A 20,147-nucleotide genomic window follows, 5' to 3' on the forward strand; every position below is an offset into this window, starting at 1 on the left:
GATTGATTTTAGTGCAACACCAAATGGAAACAGACGGTATCTGTATACATAAAGAAATCATTTATTGGTTTTAATTTAGTCAGTTGTTTCTAAAGCAGCTTGGGAATATGTATCATGATTTCTGAACCGTGCTTTCTCAACATTACTTTCTGTGTGTCATATCACAGTGATAAAAATTGTACTTTCCAAAACAAAACCAGTTTTATTTGGAAATATAAAGCATTTTGTTAAATGTTATCCTTGGATTGCACTGCGTAGCTTTGTGAGTTAAATAGCCCAAACACCCATGTGACAGATCTCACAACAATCACAAGCTTTAAGAGTACATTCAGTATGCAAATCCTATCAAATTTCACTTGATTATGAAAAAACAAAGTTAGGTCTGTGATCATTATTTCCATTTGAGAGTTTAGGAATTCTACAGCATCACTTGCCACGTGGACTCCTCTGTTATATGCCTACTGTACATCTAGGGCTACCAGTAAGAAAGGAAGCAGGCTGACAGCTGTCATGATTTAGTCTGTGGCACAACGTATTGCTTTTTTTGTTCTACGGATTGATTTACAAAGGCTGTCTTTTGCATGCAATAATGTCCTTACAAGAGGGTATTGACATGAGTTTTCCTTTAGATCCAGAACCAGTAAAAATTGGCTCCAGCAATTACAGAAGGTCTTTTCTAATATCCAGACAAAAGTTGTTATTATGCAGTTCTTGGGGAGGAAATCTTGCGTATTGTAGGTCCTTTCAGTAGTTGTAGCAACATGTTCCACTTGAAATAATGTGAATTAAACATTACTTCCATGTTAACTGTTGTCACAGTAAAATCCTCTAGTCCAAGGTGTTTTATTTCAGAAAAAAGAAAATAAAAAATCATTTGTACATATATTTTTTACCATTTCCAAATCCCAAATCTGTTAGATCAGTGCTACAGCTGGGGGGAAACAAATTCCTCTCAAATTAGGTCATGTGTAAGCAAACATTCGCAGTTAAATTGAATAAAAGTCTCAGCAGCGACAATCAATTTCCCATCCGTAACTGCTGTATGACTCTCCTTCTCTGAAGTCAATAAAATAGTTTGAATCTCCAATCATACATTACACCAAAATCACAGCTGAAATCCGAGAGTTTTTCCCCTCTCTTTGCTACTTCATTTTCAGGAACGTCCAAGTCGAAGTTTCAGATATTTCAGGATGGAACTACAGCATGTCAATTGCTTGATGTCGTTTGCCATAATCCACAGCCCTTTCACCTGGAGCCTCCCGGTCTTCATCATCTAAAACATACAACAAGTATGAAAAGTTAGAGAACAACAAAAGTTTCACGACAATGACAACTAACTAACATCAACTAGGTGAGCTTTATTTCATCTAAAAGGAGTAAGAGGCCACGTACACACTGCAATGAAATATGGTGGCCACACCTCTATGGGTGTGGCACTTCACAATCAAATTTTAATGTGACAGTTCTCTCTTTTGGGACTGAGGTACAGAGCACGTCTCGACACACTTTGCTCATTTTGATACCATCTCTATCCACCTCCTGTCAGCCCTACATTCTAGGGGCAATTCAAACATGATGTCTGAGAAATTGTACAGTGATCGAACAGGAATGCAAACTACTCACCTATGTAGATATTTGTTCACTAGGTTGTTAATATTTATTAACAACACCAATCATCTTACTCATGATACTCAAGTTACTTTTTTACATGCACAGGAAGCCAAAGTATTGCTTTGTTTATCATTGTAAACCAAACAATTCTGAGTGGGACTCCTATATTTTGTACACACAAGAATCATTTATGTGACTTCTGCATTTAAATGCATTTGTCACTTCCCAAACTTTGCAGTGTGCATGTAACCTGAGAAAATGGGTTAACCATCATCACACACATGAGCTGCAAAGTGAACTTGGGAATATGAACAAGATGACCAGACAATGGTTCTCTAAGAGTTGTGTTCACTGGATAAATGTGCATCTTATTAGAACATTAGTGTGATCCAAACGGCATTCGAAAGATGGATTTTACATGCTTTGAAAACACAACAGTTCCACACACAAGCATATTGATTAGTTAAGACAGTGATTAAATCTCGAGAGTAAAGTGACACACACAAGAGAGCCCAATGGAGGCATGCTGGGAGGAAGTTTAGTCTCAACAACATGGCTCAAAAGCGTTAGATATCACACTCTATCTTTAAATGCTCTCAGTGAACCAACCTACGATTGATGACAAAAAGGCTACATTGGGATTGATAGTTACTACTCAGTACTTCGTGTGAGCCAATGATGAATGAACTGGTGGCTTAATATAAGCAGCACAGCAACAGGACAGGGAAGGGGGAGAGGAGACGGAATAGCAAAGCAGTCGCAATCCCCCTGGCTCACCTTGGACGTCTTCCTCCCCACCATCACCATCCTCTTCCTCATTGTAGGCCAGCTCGGCCTGCTTGTCCGCCTCATACTCACCCACGTTGCCATCGTCCCCGTTGTAGTCCGCCAGCTTATTGCCGTGCTGCGGATCTACAGGGGACTCATTTTCATCAAAGAAACGGCCTGCAGAGGCAGAGAAGGGCCCCATCAGAAAGGAAGGAAAGACAGCAAGAAAGAGAAATAAGAAAAAGGATCAGAAAAAGCATGAACAAAACAAACAAACAGCCAGATCAGAAACATTCACAGTGGGAGTAAAGAAAAGTTAAAGAAAAAATGCTAGTAAATACTAAATGAGTTTAAAATGACAATAATATGTATACGGTTAGAACTTGGGCTCAAGGGAATCCCAAAGGACATGTGAGGAATGGAGCTGGTTGGTGGTGGAGGACTTTACAAAGAAAAGAGGACTGGATGGGAGGGGAACGTTGCAGTGTGATGGAATTATAGTCAGAGAGAGCAAAATTAGGCAGCACACTTATCAGCACAACACACTCACACTCACACACACACACATCAATGCTTCAATTTAACCCAACTTACTGACAAACAATAATAACTTTGCAATCTCTGTTTCACACAAAGCCCACTCTGCTTGTGCTTTATACATCACAAACGGCCTTAATTTAATGGCCGCATTGTGGTCTAGTGATGTATTAACAAAACGGTTCACCCAAAAATATAATAAAAAAAATATTTTCATCTAAAGATTAACTATTCCTACAAGGTGGAAGAGTTCAGCTGAGAAATGAGAAACCACCAAATGACTGTAACACAAGAACAACATGAGGTTCACAATATCTGAAAATATCACAACTTAGGGCTGTACAAAGTCTGTTTTGCTACGAAAAAAAAATCGGTCTGTGCTAGGGGTAGGCGATCTAGAAAAAAATTCAAATCACGATTTTTTCTAGATAGATCATGATTCACGATTTTATCCCGGTTCTTCTTCAAGTTGATTTTAAGACTATTTTGCTAATTACAGAGCTACAATACAGCCAAACTAATATCCCCATATTAAAATATACTCTTTACCAATTATTTTAATCAAGCTAATATTTCATGCAAGTGCAAGACCATGAATCAGCTGTTGTAGCAAAAAACGTAACATTTTGCATCTTGTTGCGGCACTCTGAGAAAAGCTGTGGAATAGTCGCGGAGGAAAAATATTTGCGGCTGGATATTTCATAACGTGAAACTACGACTTTGAGCAGTCTTTTAAAGACCTCATTTTCCACAGTCTTTATGGGAATCATGTCTTTTGCCAGGTAAAATGCGACCGCGTCAGTCACATCTTTCCAGCGCTTGCTCGTTCTGTCATACGGAGTTCCTTTCTCAAATGCTTCTTTCGTTAAAGTCGTTTGTTTAAGCCTTGTAGTTTCCGGATGCTTGGTCGTATCAGATTTACTCGCGTGGGGTCCCTTTATAATTTGACTGTCGACATACTCTTTCGGCTGCTTTCTTTTGAGGTGGTTTAAAAGGTTTGTTGTGTAGCCTTCCGAAGTGCGAATCTTTTCATTGCAACATTTGCAAATAACTGTTGTTTGGGCTGTGTCAGTTGGGGAAAACCCAAACCATTTCAATATTACTGATGTAGAATTTTTTTTAGGGACTAACTCCTCCGTGTTTCCCCCCATCTTCACTAACAGCGTCACTTAATCTTCCTAAATTCACAAGCAACGTATACGAGCTTGTTAACATGGTGCAATCTATCGCAAGGATGTGGACGAATTCAATAGAACAGCAACGGATATAACATGTCTTGCACTATATAAGACAATATAACGATTATTCCGAAAAAGTGGATCGTGCAGTCATTTTAATCGTTCGCGATCAAATATCGTCATATCGCACACCCCTAGTCTGCGCTAAGAATAAATTTAATAGTGTTTTCTTATGAACGTCTCATATATTTTTCTGATATAATTCGGGCTATGGGCCTCATATGTATGAGCTTGAGCACTTGAACACCTGCAAGCACACCAAATATTTTATCACACCAAGACAGGAACTTCACTACCCAAACATACTTTTGTAGACATGTCTAATTTATTGCACAGAGTCACTGACACTGGGTTGCTCATTATTACACTAAACCATGTGCCAGAGTAAAACTGTGATACATCATGTATCGTCCGATAAGGCCTAAGACATTTCTGGGAAAAGTGTAGTTTGAAGGGCACATCATAGCTGTGTTTTTCTTTTTTAAATCCTGGGATGTGTTATAAAGCAGTAGGCTGGAACGATAACTGTGGCGAGCAAGATAGATGGGCCCAGTAGAAATATAAGTGTCAAACAAGAAGGAGACGGGCTAACAAAAAGATGATATCATGTGAAACCTGATTGGTGGACACTGTGAAAAACAACATGAGATTTCGGTATACAAGGTAAATACAGGAATCATGTAGCAAAATTTTATACTTTTTAAGACATTTTCCAAGACTCTTTCTATACATTGTAAGACCCCATTGGCACCTTTTTGTTTTAATCGGTTACATTGGCGACACTTTAACTTACATTTATATTATAATTACTATAGTATACTACAGTTTTTTTATGGAAAAATGTATTAATATGAAAATAATATAATAATAAAATTATATGGCCCTAATTTTAACATCTGTATTGATCATAAATCTCCTTAGGTGACGAACCAAAATTTGTATACTTGTGCTACAAAACTTTAAACCTCTGTAGCACCGATGCTATATGTTAACGTATAGCCCTGCTATAGCGGAATCCTTGACTTGGTTCATTGTTGAACTCAGAAACTGTGCTCACTACACCCTAGTACAATTTAATACTCACTCTGGCGGTGGCGTGGATGTTCAGCAGGCACATGATCCCTGCCATTGTGAGGATCAATGGGTTTGGGCAGGACCTGAGCAGGGTTTGGAGGAAGTCCAACTCCCTCTGCCTTCAAAACTTCAGGAGCTAATGAAACAGGAAGAAAAGAGTGAGAATGTAGAAACGAAATGTGGCACAATGACAATGGTGTTATTTAGCTTTTTTCATGACTAACAGTGATCGTACAGCATCTGTTTACATTAAGTGGTTTGACTTTAAATATGGAAAACTGTGACACAAAGTTATGCAAAAAACATGATGAAAAAGATATTAAGATAATTGTATAAACTCAGTATGTGTGCAAATTTGTAAAGTATCAACATTACCACAGATAAAAAGAAAACATGACCTCTCACCTCCCAGTTGTCTGCGCTGCTCCCCAAACTCATCTGCCTTAATGATCTTATTGTCCTCATCAAACAGCATTGTTTTGTCAGCCATTGGCTTCGGAACCTGCTGCTGGATGGGGCCCTCATGGTTCCCTAAACGCAGACTTTCATCATGGGGCATGTCCGGTCGATCCAAAGGTTGCCCTTGGGCCAAATCATCCCCTGGTAGAGCACCAGCTCCAAGCCCTGCCCTCTCCTCCTTCAGCAATGCGGCAGCCTCTGCGGGCTCCATATGTTTCTGTGTGATGGCTGGCTTCTTTAGTGCTGGAGAAGCAGTTAAATGTGCATTTAATTAAAATAGCATGCAGCATCATATTACTATTATTTAAAGAATCCTGCAGCTTATTTTGACAGTAACTTGAACATTTAGTTGAGTTTTTAATGAAATACGCTACAGTTGTAGATCCTGTTACTCACCAAACTGTGCATCGTCTATCTTGCCAACTTCACTGTCCTCAATGCCAGGCATGCCCGCATCACTACCAGGTTTAACAATCTCATCTTGTGCATGACAGAGGGAAAAAACAATGAAAAATCATGACCAGTAACAAGTATTTTTTGAAAACCCAAATGTTTAACATTTATTTTTCCCCGCTACCTTTAAGAGCCTGGCCATCGTGTTGCTGCACAGCCACTGTGTGGTGCTCTGCAACATCCTCATTTTCCTTTCTTTTGTTGCTGTCGAGTTCTAAATCCACCTGCCGACCCCCTGCCTCTGCTTTACGATTTTCCAACAAACTCTGCACCCATTAAGACAAAAGAGAACATTTAAGAGTGTGTGAACACAGCCATGCAAGAGAGTTTTCAGTGACTCATACATATCAAAGCACCTGTCTGAGTTTTGCTGCCTCCTCATCCACTCTCTTCTTGCTCTCGTCATATTCCGCTTTCAGCTCAGCGATCTGACGACCACACTGTAAGCTGCAAAACACAAGCACAGATCAGCCTGACAGACATGGTTTTATGTAAAGCATCTAACTGCATCTCGGCGGAAGTGAATACAAAGCACTTCTTTCAGCTGTGAGTGTGTTTACAATCACCTCTCATATTCCAGCTTTTTCTCCAGATTAGTGCTGTTTTTGCGCACCTCCCTCAACTGGTCTTCATGTCGGATGACTTCCTGTCTTAACTCCTTTAGCTGCTCTGTAAAATGTACACACGCAAACTTTTAGAATCCATACCAAAATGTCCCATGATATTAGCCTTCAGTGTGTCATCTTCTAGGAAATTATTTTATCACTGGGATTGAGGAAGCAACAACAAGATAATTTATGGTCACTAACACATTACAGCAAAAAAAGTGCTCCATGTGTAGATTGCAAAATCATGTGTTATTAGACAGTGGGAAACAGCACCCTCCAGTGAACATCTTACCCTTGAGCCTGTGAATCTCTGACATCTGGTCACTGACATCAATTTGGAGTTTATTCTAAAAAAAAAAACACACACAAAAAGAAAATCATGTAAGTCCAAAAAATATGGCGAATGTATTATTTATATAAAAGTGAGTGGCTCAGTTTAAAAAAAACTTGACAAGTAGGTTAAATAACATTTATTTTACCATTGAATAGCCAAAAGTTCATAATAAAACATTTAAATCAATTTGATACACTTCGTGATTTGATGTTTTTTTCTCTAAATTTCCATGCTAAAATGCCAACTACCATGTTTTACCAACCAAACTGGATGTGAAAAAAGTCTGGATGCTCCTCAATTACTTCTAGATAGAAAACACAGCAAACCACAGACCAAAGAACATGTCTAGTGTTTATTCCATTAATAGACCGAGACAAGCTTCCCTTTAAATGAATACCACAGTGGTCATAGGTTGGTTTCAGTGGCAAGAACCAATTTAACATGGTATGCTGAGTGAGACATTGGCACGCAGGGAGACATTGTACCACAGGTACAACAATGCAATTTTGTATTATGTTCTTTTAAATACATCAATAAGCAAAATATCTTCCAGAACTTCATCAAAGCGCTTTTTTAGTAGATTGCATAACTATGATTTGTTATATCCGCCTGATTTAGAGGTGGATGGAATGACCAAAAATCTATTTCATGGTAACAATCTCCTATTATAATTTTATATCGTATAGCTGATTCTGCTAAGACTGATTTGCTTTATTTATTTACTAAAGTTCATTTAAATGCTCAGCAAAGTTAAAACAGGCAAATTATGAAAATGTACTGAAGATTTAAGTTCATATAATGACATTTATAATTATCTTCCAAGTATATCGTATGTATACAGAAGATGTATACACAATTATAAGAATTAAGTATGACCAGTATATGAAAAGAGTATAGGCAGGGCTCTAGACTAACTTGTTGCACTGGTGACTGGCGCCTAACTTTTTTTCTTGGATGCACCAGCACAAAAGTCAGGTGCATCTAAATTTTCAACCACATCGAATTTAACGCATTTAACATTTAACTGGTTTTACCAGTTCACTTTTTTTTTAAATGTCCATAAAGGGCAAAATGATACTTTTAAATGATTAACTAACAATCTGTTCAAAAAAGTTATTTATTTGAAGCACAAATCTACAAGAAAGGTAACTTACTGAAAAAGTTTTGGTACATAAAGTGTTTGACTGAATTGAAATTTAAACTTAAAAGATCTCAAGATAAATGGACCAGGGCTTGACAACCTGGGAGGCTGATGGCTCTGTGTCAGAGCATTGCTTATGATTTTCGGACGGATCAGGACATACCTTAACATAATTCACAAAAAAGTTATCAATTCATACATCAAGGCTCCCACAAACCATATAACAATATAATTTAGTGATAAATGTGAAGTTATTAGTTATTACTAATTTCATAAACAGTCATATGGCTGATAATTCTCTAAATTACAAATCCCAGGTTGTTTATAATAATGGCAACATTCAAATTGTGGATATTTTATTATATATAATATCATACATTGTTTTGAGCAACACCCAGCCAAGTACTGTAACAGAAAAGTGAAACTGATTAGGTGTTAGTTTTTGTGTTTGCCAAAATTGCTGTACTAGTGCGTACAGTACGAGGCCCTGCTGCTGTAGGAGCAGCGGTGGAGTTTGTGTGGGGAAACTTTGGCAACAATCTTTTGTAAATCATCTTTTTTCCTCGCCTCTGGTGTAGTTGCGATTCTTTGTCGTTTTATCTCCCTGCGACTTTAACTTCGTTTTGCAGCTAATGTACCACATAGTGTCACTCTCGCTGTGGGCAGTCTCGCCGCTTCGCTAACTTTCTCTAGCTTGTGTCGAACTCGTCTCACACATGTGCGGTGCTATAGAATGGTCCACTCTAATCTATAATGGGGGTGCCTTCATACATAATGACAGTGCCTTCATACAGATGTAGTAATGTAAACGTTATAGGATATCACGACTATTTTGAAGATTACTTGGAGCTCTACGTTCCTGCCAATGAGGCTAATTGGTTAAGTCCACCCCTTGCCTTTGGAGGTCCGTGATAGCTCCGGGGTCCCAGGCGATTGCCTAAATTTGCCTAATGGTAAGTCCGCCCCTGTGGGTATCGTTAAGATTTTATCATTACCGATACCGAAACTGCTTATCTTATCTTTTTTTTTTAATTTGAATAATAATCGATGTTATAACTTAAAGGACTTTTATTTTGATCATATGGCCCCTAGATATCACACATAAGCGAGCAAACTTCGGCCATTCGGCCATTATTCAGGGATGGAAAATGACAGGCACAACCTCTAATTCGCCATTTAACACCCGAATACACAGAGATTAAACAACGCAAGCATAGATAACCGTATCATTTGTTTGGATGCTTATCGATACTCTGGTATCGACCCAATTATGTACCGGTTCTCGGTACCCATCCCTATGAGTATATGATAAAGAATTTTGGATGAACCATCCCTTTAAGCAAATTAGAACAATTTTAACAATTGTGTTTGACAGTAAAAATTCTTGTTTACAACTTCATAGAACTGCAAAGCCATAAAACTTCAGATCCTCTTATGACTTCAAGTAGATTTCTCCAAGAGATAAAAGACTGCAACACTGTCCTATTTATAATTTATTTGAAAGTGTTAGAATATGTAAAGAGACATGTTTTCTGCAGCACAGCATCGATCAACACAGGAACATGGTGCTCAAATGTACATTGAATACAAATGCTTGATGTCACCATTCATTCAGACAGACATGGCCTAGGCTGAAATGTCTCGCAATGAATGAAACCTCACCATCCTTACACGACGGCCAAGTTGGTCACTTTCTTTAGTTCAGTAGATTGACAGCTAGAGCCGCGAGTATATTGGCTTTCCATGTCCGTCTGACGCACAAATGCATTCACGCATCTTCTTGAGAATACTCATCACGGATTAAGCATGGACATCTGAGTTAAACACATGCGCAATACAGATGAGTATGTGTGCCCTACCATACCGTCAGAGGGCAGTGCTAAATTGCATCATTTACAGACCCACTCCAAATTAATGATTGAGGAAGTCATTCACCATTGCAAACAATCCGAGCAAACAGCAAGACAACAAGAATAACAACCAAACAGTATCGAGAGGATATGTATCCTAGCTTACTGTTCGTGGTTTCAGCGTGTTGGTTTGTATCATTCTTCTTCTATTCGAGCATGAGCTGTTGTACGCACAACATCCACATGGTCACAATAAATGGGCTGCACGCAGTCGGGGTGTGCGGACGACCAAAGACACAAGTTCTGATGACGAATATTGCATCATTCGGACAGCCTGCGAATGCAGACGGCCGGACCATACTCCGGACTTAAGTAGCAGAGCAATAGGGCAGTAAATGGTATGAAGGCATCTTTAGATTTTAAGTAATTTTCCCCTGAAAGTGTTCCAGAGCTGTAGCCAAATTGATTCTGCTGTCCCATGAGACATGAGGGAGCATGAGAGGCTCGGAGCACACAGATGGGTTCTGATCATGAGCTCTCAGCTGTGTCCTGCAGCCTTCAAGCCCAAGGCCTGAATCTATTAAGAGCAGCATAGCAGATATAGATTTTATCAATCAAAAACTGATGTTAATGGTTTGGGGGAATATATATATAGCTGTACCAGTTTTACTAGACAAATTAAATAACTGACTTTTCATGGGTTTTCAATAAGTATGTTAGCTACCTCAACCTGCTGACTTTACACATCAAACAAGGTGAAAAAGCCTCAACAACAACAAGTAGACCAGGCACAAGAGAACAGTTAATAACACTAGTTTGCATTAAAAAAGGGTTATGAATAATGCTTTTGTTTTCTTTTTAAAGAGGCTGTTTGACCGTCTAAAAGATAAAACCTAGTCAATGAAACATGTACTTCCTATACTACTAAATGTTCCTTAAAAATAAAAACATTACATTTCCTAGCTCTATATAATCAGTTCGATAAACCACTGCATTTGCATCGGCCACACATACAACACAAACTATCACTTGCGTGTTATCCATGCAGCCTTCAATAGGCGTGTGCAAATGTCAGACAAAGTTCTTAGACATACATAGTAACCCAGTCATTTAGACTTCAAGAACCAAGACAAAACAAAAAACATTTACCCTGAATGATCTCCATATGGGACATGACAGTATCTGGAGTCACATCTACAATCTATAATGCCTCTTTATGGTATGTCAGCTGTATAGTTTCTCATATTAAAGGAATTAAACTCAAATACTGTTAGAGGGTTCTTGAAAATGCAGCAGCACATTGAGAACCCCTCATGTTGTATTCCAAGCCTATAGGCCATATACAATTTCTCACCCACCTTTTCGTCGGTGCAGGATTTCAGCAGCGCATCCCTAGCCTGCAGTTTGCTCTCCAGCACGCTGTGGTCTCCATCTTTCTGCTCGATCTGTTTCCTGTGCGAGTCCACCTGCATCATCAGCTCGGAGTTTCTCTTCTCCAGGCGGGAGCGCGCCGCGTCCGTGCGCTTCACCTGCGTCTGCACCTCGGCCAGCTCGTCCAGCAGCCGCCCGTGTTTAGAGGACACGCTCCAGTAGTTAAACGACACAATGACGATAATCACCAAAAACGCGATCAGGATGAAAGACGGGAGGCGACCACCGCGTCGATTCGCGCCGAACCCGATCATTGTGTAATCGAAGAGAAGCCCCGATTACGATCACCGGCTTTGCGTGAGCGTTAAAATGTGTGTAAGTTACCGTAGTCACCGTCGAACTAAGTTGTCGACCGTCAAGTATTTAAATAAAACGCATTATATCCACAAGTTTCTCAACCGTTCGGCTTATAGCAACCTTGAGGTGTCCTGAAGTTGGTGACAACTACAATTTTGACGTTTCCTCCGTGTCCCTTCCGCACAGTTGGCGATTTCGCGTTTTCCTTGTTTGCGTTCACGCAACGCCAATGCCAGTAGATCAAATACATTAACGCACACACAGGCGACGTGGCCTATCCCGGACTCGATGCGAGCTAATAGCGCACAACCATAACATGTCCTCCCTCCGCGTGAGACTACAAAACTTGATCGTGCGTCTTTATTCGTTCGTTGGATGAATAGACTTGTGAATACGGGGATGAGCTGTTAACACTATTAGCACATGCCTCTCGCTAAAGTGTCATGCGTTGATATGGTGATGAGAGAACCAGTGAGGTAAACGCCGCGTACTAGTTTCACTCCAACAACACGATATTGATCTCATTTAAACACAAATGCAAGCCAGTCGAAAAACCAGAACCGCAACCGGATCGAGCTTGTACAAAGATCCATTAACATTAGCAACACAGCACATGCTATCAGGCAGTTAGCATCGCGTTTGCCACTGCCAGCGAGGCCAGATTTACAGTTTTCTGCAAGAGCATCATATACGCACCTGATATATAGCAACACAGTATAAACAATCAGAAAATATGCGTTTAACACGTATTTGAATGGACCATACACGTAACGTAACGGCTAGCTTTAGAGTTCGCTTTTAGAAGTCAACAGCAGACTTCCGCGTCCCTCGGTCCTGACAAACGCGAGAATAAACGAGATGCCTTATATTCGAACTATATTCGCGTATAAATAAACGACAATGGATTATTAACCGGAGTCGTAACGGTATCGTAGATATCTAACTGCCAGCAGGTTAGACGGCTATGCAAAAATATGAAAAAAGTCGTCCAGCGTGTAAGGTGTACCGACGGCTATGATCGACAGCCAGAATACCCAATCAGTGGATACAACGGTGTAAACTAGCCGCATCGGATTGGTTTCATACGTTACTGTTAGTTTTTGGTCAAATTCAATTGGACGCTCAAATAATAAGAGAAGGCGCGGTCTGCAGCGCTATAATGAACGCACACGCTCAAAAGTCTGAATGTCGCATTTCTGGGGAGCTTACCGAAATGTGTTTGTATTGCCTTTTGTTTTACATCTGAGATACTTGGTTCAGTAGATAAATATACGTTCATAAACCAGCAGTAAGACACAATTAGGATTGATTTATATAGCTCAAATATCACGTACTTTTCAGAGCCTCGGCGAACGTGTATTGAGAACGACTGGGCGCCACCGAGTGTTGTGATTAATCAACCACACTGTGCATATTTCCAAGGGCTCTTAGAATAGATAACCAATCTGAAAAAACAAAAACTTTATTGCACAGCACAGATGATACTCTGTTTTTCAACACTGAAGTTCGTTGGGATATTGTTTTGAAATAAGCACGGTGTGTTATTAAAGTGATAGTTCACAAAACATCTATCGTCACCTGTCACCTATTATCATTTACTCACATTCGAGTGGTTCCAAATCTGTATACATTTCTTTGTTCTGATGAACACAGAGAAAGATATTTGGATAAATGCTTATGATCAAACAGTTCTTGGACCCCATTGACTACCATAGTAGGAAAAAATACTTTATACGTTTTTTGTTCTGTTTAACACAAAATAAGACATTTTGAAGAATGTAGGAAAGCAAACAATTCTTGGGCACTTTTTACTACCATTGTCACTTTTCCTACTATGCTTGTCAATGGCCGACAACTGATTGGTTACAAGCATTCGTTTAAATATCTTTCTCTTTGTTAAACCATACAAAGACATTTGTAGAGGTTTGGAACAACTAGAGAGTGAGTCATTCTTGGCAGAATTTTCAGTTTTGGGTGGTTTTAATAAAGATTTTTTCCCCTCAAACCAACAAATGAACGTGAAAGGCTTATAAAAGCAGTCCATTGAGGAAAAATACAAACAGACACATTTTTATTTTGCAACACTGAAAATAAAAATAACACACTGAGGTAAACTGAATAATCCAGCTTCATAAAGTTATCTGCCCTGCAGTGGCACACAATGACCAAATATATCCAATATTTAACAATGTTTGCAGAAAATGTGTATTTTAATGTTTGTATAATCAAATAGACAGTTTCATGAAGAGGTAAATCCATCGGCTCTCCTTTGGTCCACTACATACCCAGTCTTCTATTTAATACACTAGCAAATTCATCAGTTTTAATTCTAACAAATATTTTACTTTTTTCTGACATTAAAATAAAAATATATACCCCTGCAGGTAAACACTCTAGTGTTTCTTTTTTAGAACCTTGTTTTTTTATCATATGAGGAACATTAGCTCCACATTGACTTGCTGTTGTTTCAAGAGCTACAGTTTCTGCTGATGTGATTTAGGATTTGGCCTTGGCACATGTTCAGAGTATTATAAGGGAAAAGGTGTTCTGGTCCAGGGGGTCAGAGTGTAGTTTCTCTGCAAACACTGATGAGGCTTTGAGGGTGATGTGGCGATTGATGATCCAGCGTAGTAGGGACATCCCTCTGTCTGGTTGCTCGAGGTGAACGGCGCAAGGATGAGGACGGGGAACTCAAAGCTCCACAGCTCTGTAAATGCAGGTCTCCATGAGCAAGCTTCCTTGGGCTGCCCTTGATCTTCTCGGACTGTGTCATTAACTAGGAAGAGGATAGGAGCAAAACATACACAATGTAATTTAGTTAATTCATCCAGAATGAGACAAATAGTTTGACAATATAAACAAATGAATGTATATAAAACAATTCTAGAAATCCCATTTTGCATGAAAATAGACAAATCACCTGATCAATAATACTGGCGCTGAAAATGGCCTCCTCCATGTGTTTCTCATCAGATTTAATAACACATTTAATGCTGTTGACCACCTGCTGAACCTCTGGAGGTAGAGTGCAGCTAGAGTGCTCCAGGAATTTTGCCACCAGCACTTTGGTGTCTTTGTAAGTTTTGAGGTCTGCAAGAGATTGTGGTCGCTCTGATGATGGTGAAACATGGAGGTGAGGTTTGAGTCGTGTGTCAGATTTAACATCCTTCTGTTTCTTTCCCCCTTGGCTGCCATGTTTGGCAGATGGCGGTCGGACGTTCTCAGAGAGCTCCATGCATGCTGTGCAGAATAATGCATTAGTATTTCTCCTCTTATAAGAATACTTCCAATATTGTTGGTGAATGAATTGCTCAGAATATACACTGCCTGTCCAAAAAAAGGTCACCACCTGGATTTAACTAAGTAAAAGGTAGGAGTCTCCCATTAGATTGGAGGTCTAGGTTCGGGGACATGATACGGGCAGTGTATTTTGTGGAAATATTATACAAAATATTTAAGTTGGTTACCTTGATCACAGGGGGTCTGTGGGGAGTCCTCGGGTGGATGGTTAGCAGCACAGCGATCACCTGTAGGTAAATACATTCACTTAGTTCTTAAACTAATTGCCAATGGCCTATTACAATAATAGTTTTAAAAGGTTACATGTCAGTTTGTAAGTTACACATATATTCAGTTAACAGTAAGAGAGACTCGCGTACTTCTAGATATGGAAGTACAGGACAATGGTTCACTAGTGGAGCGCACAATCCTCGCAAGTTTCCTGTACCCTCTGGTGGCACGCAGCGTGCGTGGACGCTCATGGGGGCTTGAGCTGCTGAGGACAGAGGTAGCATTTGGCTGTGGAGCCACAGAGGAAGAGGCAGATGGGGACCAGATGCTGAAGCATAGTCGGGTACCCCGCAGCTGACCGGTGGGTGATGGGGAGGTGCAGGCAGAGGGTGTAAGTGCAGAAATTGCCCCTGCAGCGGAAGTCACTGCAGAATTGGAAGCACTGGAGCATGGAGCGTTTGAAGGAAAAAGGAGGGTTAGCTTCTTATTGGTTCTTTCTCTGTGCTGTGTTCGAGACTTGGATTGCAGACTTGTATTCTCCTCCTTTTCAAGGCCACTGACAGCATCAGGTGACAATTGGGGTGACTGGGGCTTCGAATCCTGCACGACAGAAGACTCGCAGTAGTCAAAGCGGACACGGGCCTGTCTCCTCAGGTTAAAGCGGGTGCTGTGTTCCAAGCTTGTGCAGCTGCCGTCAGTCGCTACGACGGGTAATGGGCCATATGGAGAGGAATCAGAGCCCTGGACCTCTAGAGAACACAGATCTTCAGATGAACTGTGATCAGGGATGTCTGCAGTTTCTGACACCATGAGGGAAGTACTATCAACGGAGGCTGCAGGAAACACACACGCAGAACAAAAGCTGAGTTTCGAAAAGTGTGCTGTTTGATAGGGTGTAACTGTAATGACATTTAAAAAGGACAGCATCATCATCTAATAGGCTAACTACCTACATTAAACAAATGACAATGGTAGTCAAAAGTGCCCCAGAACTGTTTGCTTCCCTACATTCTTCAAAATATCTTCTAACAGAACAAAGACATTTTTCCAACAATGGGAGTTTGATTACAAGCATTCTTTAAAATATATTTCTCTGTGTTCATCAGAACAAAGAAGTTTATACAGATATTTTAACAAGTTGATGATGAATTTATAATGACGGAATTGTTATTTTTGGGTGAATTGTTTCATTAAAAATGCTCCTGCAGCTTCCTCACCCTGAGTGCTAATGCTAGCTGTGGTGTTCCTGTCACAGAGACTTGACTCAGTGGCCTGTTGTTCAAGACTGGTGGTGATCTGAGCGAGAATAGAAAAAAAGACCCTTAACATTTTAGCTACAATTTCCAACATGCACATTCATTTTTTATGTAAGCTTCCGTGGTAGATGGTGATTTAATTTTTTTTCCACCTGAGGATGATAACAAACAACTGAAACAGGAGGAGAATCAGACAGCAGAACATCTGGCACTAAGGAGCCTACTGTAGCCCGACATCTGGCTTCACAGCAGCAAGTTAAAGATACAAAAACATGCTACTACCAGCAGAGGGCTCTTTAAGATCACATTTGGTCCTCTTTCTCAAGACGTTGTGGTTTGAAACAAGCTTTGTAACAGGATTGATTAAAAATATCTATAAAGTGAACTTATCCTGTATACATAGAGCAAATTTCACAGCACAAATAGATTTTGGAAAAACATGGCTTATAATTTGAAGAATATCATGGATCTATTGTGAGCTATAATGAGTACTCTCAAAATAGCGTTGTGATAAATACAAAATTCCTCTAAACAATTTTCTTTGGGTTTCCTTCTAATGGTGTTATCGCTTTAAAGCCTCTCAATTCTAAATTGGTCCACTGATTGAACTGAACTCACCGCTTTGTTTGCAGATGGTTATCAAAAGCTTCACATGAGAAATGTCTAAAATCAAAGAAACCTTTTGGAACTCCATCCTTTTTAATCACAGATTCCAGTAGGTAGCAAACAAATCTCCAAACAGCACATAATAACAGGTTCAGGCGCTAGATTCTAAAGGTCTGCTGGTCCTTTATGGATCTCTTTGCAAGAGGAAAGCTCTTGTTCCCTTTCATGAGGCCAAAAGGAGAAATGTGATGGAAAATCATTGTTCAAATACAGACCCTGCTCTCACTGTAGGAAGCTCATTTCTTTTAAATGGAAGGAATTCCTCCCTGTACTGCTGATGTGTTCCAGAAAATATTATAATCCATTATACGAAGGCACTTGTATTAATTTCTTTCAGCACTCAAGTGCAGCGAAGGACCTTTTGACACAAATGAAAGAGAGCCTAACTGAAGACGGGGAACATTGCTGAATCTGAGGTATGCTAATGCAAAGACTGAATTACCTTGAGATATAGGGACAGACTGGAGCTAGTTGTCATAAAAGCATTTCTACAGCAATACTTTTAAAACCCATTTTTAGGGTAAAGCCAATTTCAATACAGATTGCTAATTCTTGAAGAAAGCCACTGAACATTTTTATTACTAAACCTTTTGATTTCTGCTATGGAAAGTCTAGATAAAAAAACTGACATGTATGAAAAATACTTTAACATAAAATGTATATGCAATTGAAACCAGCACAAAAATCATAGCTAAATAAAACACATATTTGTATTATTGGACCTAATGACAGTTTTAATGTTGTTTTTAAAAATAAATATATGCTATTATAACCTTTGTGTCAACTACCAGTCCAAATGCTAAGAAATCAAGAAGTGTTTCGAAATGTCTTAATTTATTTCTAATCCTATCGTGAGGTTAAATCACAGCACTGATGTTAATTGTTTTGACTCCAAAACAAAATGAAACTATCTATAATTCTATTATATGTCACTTTTTTGCTGTTCTCTTAGATAAAGCCCACAGAAAATGGAATCAACTTGAGGAAAATCTTTGGTCTGTGCATTGAATGGTCGAAAGTGGCAGATCATCTATTACAATAAAGGTCACATACTACAAACTGGAGTGATTGACACAAACTCTTTGATCTTGATTCTTTCAGAATGCCACATTTTGTTAGTTGCCTCCTATGATGAATTGGTTTATCTTCCAATTATTTTTTCCATCTTCTTCGTTTGTTGCGATGTAAGTTCTGTATTAAGAAGGTAGCCCATTGCTTCTTACCTGACTAGCAGGTGTCAGTCCCACGACAGATTCATATGGTGGTGGTAGCTCGGATGGATACAGAGTTCCAGGGCTGTTAATAGGTACTCCATAAATGGCACTGAAGGGAGAGTGTGGAAAATCCAGATGCAACCCTCTAATAGACAGAGATGATTAAACATGATTACAACACAGTGTCAACGTTTAAAAGATTTGGCTGTACAATGTTGGCCGGTATGACGGCAGTATAAAAAATATGTCCGGCCATTCAGGAACTGGAGAAACTGTTTTGTCTTATCTCCAATGTATCCAACCCATCATCTATGTTCTGCGTTCATTCATTTTTATCAACCAGCCTCCCCCTCTCAAATATCTAAGTGAAGGGGTCTGTGTCTCTTCATATGTTTCCCTGTGCATTATGACATCATCACCTGTAACGTGAAGCACCCAGTGCATATGCAGGCTGAATCTCTCTGCGTTTACTGCTTTGTTGACACATTAGTGTGGTCCCGGTCTAAACGGCCTCATCAGCACGTTTTTTATGATGAGATGGTGCGCAGAGTGTCTAACAGCGCGAGACACAGAAATCAATGGTGGATTTACACCAGGACAGGGACACTGCTGTTCCATAATGTGGGTTGTCAGTGCACTATGCATTAAAACCATACAATTACACAAGAGGGTGGTTGTATTTCCAGAGGGCAATAGGTCTGAATTCCCATAAAAAAAGAAACTGCATTTTATTGATGATGGTTTGCATAATTATTCAACCGGACTCTGTTGTACCTCTCTATGAATCAATCTGTTCACAAAAAACACTATTCCTTAAAGGGCAGGACAGTCTAAAATGTATTCTCTATTTTCTATCACAAGTATTAGGTTTTTGTTCATGTGTCCCGATTTACCTCTGGCCCTCCATCATGGGTGTGCAGGTGTACTCTGGAGGGTAGTAGGGGGGAGGAGGGATGGGTGGGATGAACTCATCGAAGTCCAGTGTCTGATGTAAGATGGTACCGTGAGGGGTCATACAGTCCGCACTCAAAGCTCTTGCTCTGTGTGGCATAAACTAATAAAACAGAAGATATACTTTAGTATAACATAACTATATTCACTTTCATCTCTGCCATAAAAGGTTTGTTTTCTAGACAGTTTTGATTTCTTGCAGTGCTACTTTGTGCCCTTTGTTGAAACGAATCCCGGTACTGCTCCAGCGGTCTCCTCAGCCACAGCCATGCTAATGTAACTCATCTCAATTCATCTCTCTGTGCGTAGCCTATAAACTGCACAAAGCCCACTCTTAAACAATATTAAAACTTTATGTACCACAATTTTATTTTCTCTCATAAAAAAGTCCGGCTGAAAACGACAGATTCACTGAATGGGAAAGGTGATACTGTGGATCCGCTGTTATTTTGCCCATTGTCCTCTCTTCATTGAGCATGTAACATTTTTAGTTTTATCCTCATCTGAAGAAAACGTTTTATAGTTTTATACTTGAGGAAATAAATTGTACTTTTAAGATTGTTTAATTTTGTTCAACTTTTAATGTAATTTAATCAAGAATGACAAATGTGCCCCAAAATGCCGTTAAAGTGCTCCAAAAGTTATTTGGTGAGAAATTTTACATATTCCTGCATACAGCCCAAGACCTCTTTTGTACAAGTACTGTCAAATGCTGTCTAGTAGCTGCTACTCAGCCAGCAACTATAACT

General features: G+C 39.6%; 2 protein-coding genes across 4 annotated transcripts in view; both read right to left on the reverse strand.

The window, feature by feature from the left end:
- Positions 1-41: 41 nt before the first annotated feature.
- On the reverse strand, positions 42-13,314 carry golm2 (golgi membrane protein 2). Of its 2 annotated transcripts, XM_056752222.1 has the most exons (10): positions 11,432-13,314; positions 7,041-7,095; positions 6,707-6,809; positions 6,497-6,587; positions 6,265-6,406; positions 6,084-6,167; positions 5,634-5,930; positions 5,239-5,364; positions 2,389-2,556; positions 42-1,273 (listed from the first exon to the last, which is right to left on the reverse strand). In XM_056752222.1, exons 1-10 carry the CDS (start codon positions 11,756-11,758, stop codon positions 1,197-1,199), a joined length of 1,470 nt encoding a protein of 489 aa, XP_056608200.1. In that variant the 5' UTR covers positions 11,759-13,314; the 3' UTR covers positions 42-1,196. The 2 variants fall into 2 exon arrangements, with proteins under 2 accessions (XP_056608200.1, XP_056608207.1); XM_056752229.1 differs by lacking the exon at positions 2,389-2,556 and having other exon boundaries at positions 11,432-13,308.
- Positions 13,315-13,829: 515 nt separating this feature from the next.
- fam189a1 (family with sequence similarity 189 member A1) overlaps positions 13,830-20,147 on the reverse strand; it is a 108,638-nt gene continuing 102,320 nt past the window's right edge. For both annotated transcript variants that reach the window (XM_056746243.1, XM_056746322.1), the window contains 7 exons: positions 19,341-19,501; positions 18,457-18,592; positions 16,529-16,607; positions 15,461-16,144; positions 15,269-15,328; positions 14,722-15,041; positions 13,830-14,577 (listed from right to left, as the gene is read on the reverse strand). In XM_056746243.1, coding sequence (XP_056602221.1) covers positions 14,362-14,577; positions 14,722-15,041; positions 15,269-15,328; positions 15,461-16,144; positions 16,529-16,607; positions 18,457-18,592; positions 19,341-19,501 — 1,656 coding nt within the window. In that variant the 3' untranslated portion in view covers positions 13,830-14,361. The remainder of the gene's footprint in view (positions 14,578-14,721; positions 15,042-15,268; positions 15,329-15,460; positions 16,145-16,528; positions 16,608-18,456; positions 18,593-19,340; positions 19,502-20,147) is intronic.

This window comes from Triplophysa dalaica, chromosome 1 (genome assembly GCF_015846415.1).
Source record: "Triplophysa dalaica isolate WHDGS20190420 chromosome 1, ASM1584641v1, whole genome shotgun sequence".
In the NCBI taxonomy this organism is placed as follows: domain Eukaryota; kingdom Metazoa; phylum Chordata; class Actinopteri; order Cypriniformes; family Nemacheilidae; genus Triplophysa; species Triplophysa dalaica.